The sequence below is a fragment of the Lolium rigidum genome, chromosome 4 (genome assembly GCF_022539505.1).
Source record: "Lolium rigidum isolate FL_2022 chromosome 4, APGP_CSIRO_Lrig_0.1, whole genome shotgun sequence".
Classification (NCBI taxonomy): Eukaryota; Viridiplantae; Streptophyta; class Magnoliopsida; order Poales; family Poaceae; genus Lolium; species Lolium rigidum.
Window position 1 is genome coordinate 96,810,568 of NC_061511.1, and position 4,972 is coordinate 96,815,539.

Sequence of the window (4,972 nt, forward strand, 5' to 3'; positions counted from 1 at the left end):
CCTGGCAAAGCCATCGAACCCGCCATGGTGTGTGACACCACACAGCCCCTACACTCCATCAGCAGGTCAGCCCGCGATACACCCCCCGAGATCCCAGGCAAAGAAAGCGCGCACCATCAATTTCGCTGTTCCGCTGCACTCTGTAGCGCCGAAAGCAGCACAAACTCAAAGCCACACGTACCGAAACTACCCTTCGGCATCTTCCCTCGCCCCCACGTTCTCCGGGAGCAAAACCGTCAACTCGCCGGACGTTGCTCAGAAAGTCAGAGTTACTAGCCGTTACTGCTCCTTTACCCACCACCTCCACGCCGATTTCAAATGCGGTTCCTAATCAGCGCCTCCACCCCCTCTCTGTGCCCAAATCAAGCCATCCCGCCCGCCGCGAGAGACCCGAAACTTCTCCCATCATCCCATGGCGACGGAAGCGAGGTCCGTTGCTCGCGCCCTGCGGCGGCCGCTGCAGCCACGGGACTCCAATGTCGCCTCCCCTCTGGTCGCCGTCGCCGGGAAGGCGAAGGCCAAGGCCAGGACGAGGCTGGCGGCGGCCACGCCCGCGTCACCACCGTCGGTCAAGTCGTACATGAAGAAGCCTGAGAGCAGGGTGGAGCTGAAAGAGGTGTCGCTGGCGGAGGAGCTGGAGAAGGCGCGGGAGCGCCGGGGGCGGCTGCGGGTGGCGAGGCAGCTGACGGATCGCGTCTTGGATGAGCGCGACGAGGCACTGCGATGGGAGGTGAGGGAATGGGAGCGGAGAGCCGATGAGCAGAGGCGGCTGGTTGCAGAGCTCATGCGGCTCATTGGGATGCCCGAGGTCAGTATGATTTTTTCCCTGTACATTCTTGGCTCGCAGGAACCTGCACGGTTACCGTTTGCTTCGATTCGATTCCGTATCTGTAGTTCTGTACTAGTCTTTGGGATTTCTCATGACTTACGGGACGCAACATTTGTATGTCAGGTATACACTCCAGTGGAGTCTCTGAGATCCAAGGAGGAGAGGAAGAGAAAGGACGAGATTTCACATTCGGGTTCAGTGGTAAATGCTTTCCCCATATGAATTGTTTTTATTGGCTCCCCATATTCTTCATCCACAAATGAATTGTTTTAGTTGAGCCATCGTGTTTTTATACAAGCTCCAATTTGTTGTCATGTTAGGATTAACACCGCTGTTTTGGCATTTTGATCTGTCCTTACTGTTTTATTCAAACGTTGCAGGGTTCAGCGTCTACGGCTTCATCATTACAGGAAGAAGTTGGAGTGAATTCGTGTGTCCAAGAATTGGAGGCACCAGAGACAACAGCCACGCCGGCAACAACATCAGTCAACACCTTTTGAATTTGTTCCCTCCTGTCTTCTTCAATTGTCGTTCTCATGGTTGTGAATGAAATCAAATGGCCTGTTTGATATGAGACAATAACTATTATGAGACGGTTATAAATGTTCGATATAAAGTGTTTTTCTTATCGTTGCTTCTCTTGTATACTCCCTCCGTTACAAATTAATTCAAGTTCTAGATTTGTTGCAAGTCAAATTTGTGACAAGTTTACAAGACAATATATTAACATCTACAACAACTAAACTTTATTAGATTCGACATACAATATATTTTTGTTCTATATAGAATCGAAGTAGTTTTCAAGATTATTATATTAGATTAAAGAACAATTGAATAGGTAGTATGTCGAAAGTAAAGCATGACTTGATGGTATTTGACTACGATTTGAATTTACTAGTAAAGAATTAGTTCTTGAATGGTACATATATAGTGCACGTGAATAGGTCAGACAATAGCAGACACATCACACATGACAGATCATCGAGTCGTAGAGAGGCTTTTCATGTCTTGAAGAGCATCGACTAAATGGAACAATTTTGTTTTTCCATATAAGGCGGTGATTGGTGGCGATCATGGCTAGTTTAGAAACTTGGATGAGCCGTAGGGAAGAATGTGCGTCCATGGTAGAGGATCGAGCACATCTTTAGGTGAAAAAAAACTTGGACCGACATGAAAACAATAACATTTGATTAAATATGAAAATATAGGCACTCGTACAAACATATAACATCATAGTTACCCTAGACGGTGCATCTCGTATAGAGGTGAGAGCACCACGAAAGAAGCAGGTGACATAAGATCGAGAGAACCCTCGAAAAACACATGGCATAAAGCTTTTTACTTAGTTAAGGACATGAAGCTCTTAAACCTTCCCGGACAAAGACCTTGTAGCTAAAACGCCCGAGGTTCTCCATTGTTAGGTTCTCTCCGATGGCTTCATGTGTAGGATCATCATCGTTAATTTATTACCTAAATATCAAACGGGTCATATTAGAACATGTTCACTTTTAAAGGGCATTCACGAAGGTCTAATGAAATAAATAAACAAGGAGGGGTCAAGTAAAATAGGAAACCTAAATATCATGGAACCATACTAGGTGAGTGAAATCAATAAACATAACTACCAATGCCTCGGACACAGCAATTATTTAGGGAAACAAAAAAAAGCATCATCATCATTGCTTTTGCAGCCTCTGCCATGTCCTCGTCCATCTCATCATCAACGACGTCCTCCAAAACGGGCATGGCGTCCTCATGGGCATGAAAGGCATTCTCAAAGATTACACGACATCCTCATGAACATGAAAAACATCACCCAAGGCGAGCACGCGGGACCCATGTGCGGAGGAATGGAGGCATGCGGTCGTGTGGGGAGTTGGCCTCTGCCTCTACCTGCTCGGCGTCCCTCTTCCCTCACACCTTCAGGTCGGCCTCACTGGCGCTTGTGTGGCCCGTCGCGGGTGCTGCCCGTGTCCATGCAAGCTAGGGCGGGGACCAAGGATGACGGACACGGCCTCGACCTGGTGTGGGTGGCGGGTGTCGGTGTTGCAACCGTGGTATTCGGCTATGTGGGCGGTGAGGGGGCGATGGGCGTTGGCATGGTGCGGAGGTCACCCCGTTGGACCACGGGCATCAGATTTGAAGGTGGCTGCTCCTCCATGTGATGCTCATTTCACCTTCCCGGTCCCCGGTCTCATTCTGGTGACTGGTGGGTGTGGCCAGAGGTGGATGGATTAGGGGTAACCCTTGGCCGGATGGTGCTAACCATGACGCCGACAACACTGCAGGCGTAGTTCTACTTCTTGAAGGCGACATCGAGGTCTATTCCCTCCCTCTCGGACCTTCCTATCCCGGGTGAAAACCAAAAGCTTTGGGTTGAGCAGTGGCGTTCCAGCGCGTTCCCTCGCTGGAGGCGTTGCCTTAAGATAGCGGGATTGATGTACGAGCTCGGCGAGGCTTAATTGCATCTTTTGTGTCTGCTCCTGACATCTTGGTCTGGTGTGTTGTGGTTTGTGATGCGGGCGGTGGTGATGTTTGTGGGTGGCAGCGTGGTGAGGTGAGTACTCAGGGTACTCCTCCCCGGCAACAAGCTTCCATTTCCCATGCATGCTCAGGGAGGGAGAGTTGTCTACCTTTGGTTAGGTGCGACGCCCTCTGATCCGGGGCGAGAAAGCATCGAACTTTCTTTCGGAGGTGGAAATGGATGGTGTTGGGGTGTTGCTTGGCCTTTGGAGGTTAATGATGGTGCAAGTTTCTCAATGGTGTTCTTCTCCACCAACTTCGCTTCCTCTGCAGCCGGACTGCAAAACTAAAAATAGACACGAAGCTCAAGTTGTTCTTCATTTGTTCCCTTTTTGTGTGTGTTGTTCTCAACTCTTGTTAGTTGGTTCTTATTTCAGTGCCCTGGTATCCACGGGGAATTGGGCCCAGATAGTGTTGCCCGTGATCTTGGGAACGGGAGGCTGCAGCGGGGCGTCGTCCTTGGGCATCGGCAGGCTCTAGACCGCCGCCAACATTTTACAATTCCGGTTTTGTTCTTCCTCGGATTTCAGTTGGGTCGCAACCACAACATCGTGGTCGTTGTTCTTGGTGGTCGGTTCCTCCTCCTCCTCCAAAGTCCTCCCTGCCGCCTGGAGGTGCCACCAACTCCGTTCTATTCATGTGAGGCACGCTCACCCCAAACACTGTCATGGCAAGAACACAAAGCGTAACAAGATGAAGTACCGCGCATTGTTCCCTAGTATTGCCGAAGACTAGAGCATAGCGCTATTTCCAGAGCATCCAAGCCACCGGTATCACCAGAGAGTCATATTTCCTCCTATCCCCCGCTTGTACCCTGCTCCTTCTCTGTAGCCACCAATCTTGCCAGGTGCTATCCGCATTAGGTTCATGGATCGCCAGCCCAGCAGCCTGCAGGCAGATGTTTGTGTCTTCAGAGTGTATCCAGGATACAATTTGTATTGAATCCTTTTTCCCTATAGAAAAACATAGCAGAGATTGTTGTTACCTCGCCTGAACCGATGTGAGCAACCTGTCAAAAGGCGTCACAAACCGGTCCATGCTCATCTCCGAGCTTGCTCTCGTGCAGGGGACAAGCCGTGGCCCGTCAGCTGCAGCCCAGCAGGCCCGTCGGTGTCAGGTCCACTTGGAAGTCGTCAATGCTGAAGACGGGCCGCGGCCCAACATCTGACCCATCCAGCGACGAGGGGGGTATGGTCGTATGTGATACGTCTCCAACGTATCGATAATTTCTTATGTTCCATGCCACATTATTGATGATATCTACATGTTTTATGCATACTTTATGTCATATTTATGCATTTTCCGGTACTAACCTATTAACGAGATGCCGAAGAGCCGGCTTGTTGTTTTCTCGCTGTTTTTGGTTTCAGAAATCCTAGTAAGGAAATATTCTCGGAATTGGACGAAATCAACGCCCGGGGGCCTATTTTTCCACGAAGCTTCCGGAAGACCGGAGGACTTACGAAGTGGGGCCACGAGGCGCCGCCACAACAGGGCGGCGCGGCCCGAGGTGCCGGCCGCGCGGCCTCGGCGTGTGGGGCCCTCGTGTGGCCCCCGACCTGCCCTTCCGCCTACATATAGTCTTCGTCGCGAAACCCCCGGTACCGAGAGTCACGATAC

At 50.5% G+C, this 4,972-nt stretch overlaps 1 protein-coding gene across 1 annotated transcript; it reads left to right on the top strand.

The window, feature by feature from the left end:
* The first annotated feature begins 412 nt into the window (after window positions 1-412).
* Window positions 413-1,329, top strand: LOC124647374. Its single transcript, XM_047187331.1, has 3 exons — window positions 413-808; window positions 953-1,030; window positions 1,210-1,329. Exons 1-3 carry the CDS (start codon window positions 413-415, stop codon window positions 1,327-1,329), a joined length of 594 nt encoding a protein of 197 aa, XP_047043287.1.
* The last annotated feature ends 3,643 nt before the right edge of the window (window positions 1,330-4,972 follow it).

What these genes read in the sequence shown, in the direction of transcription:
- LOC124647374 (XM_047187331.1), top strand. Translation starts at nt 413, where the DNA reads ATGGCGACGGAAGCGAGGTCCGTTGCTCGCGCCCTGCGGCGGCCGCTG. An exon ending in GGCTCATTGGGATGCCCGAG is followed by an intron (nt 809 to 952) that starts GTCAGTATGATT and finishes TTTGTATGTCAG; the next exon opens with GTATACACTCCAGTGGAGTC. An exon ending in TTTCACATTCGGGTTCAGTG is followed by an intron (nt 1,031 to 1,209) that starts GTAAATGCTTTC and finishes CAAACGTTGCAG; the next exon opens with GGTTCAGCGTCTACGGCTTC.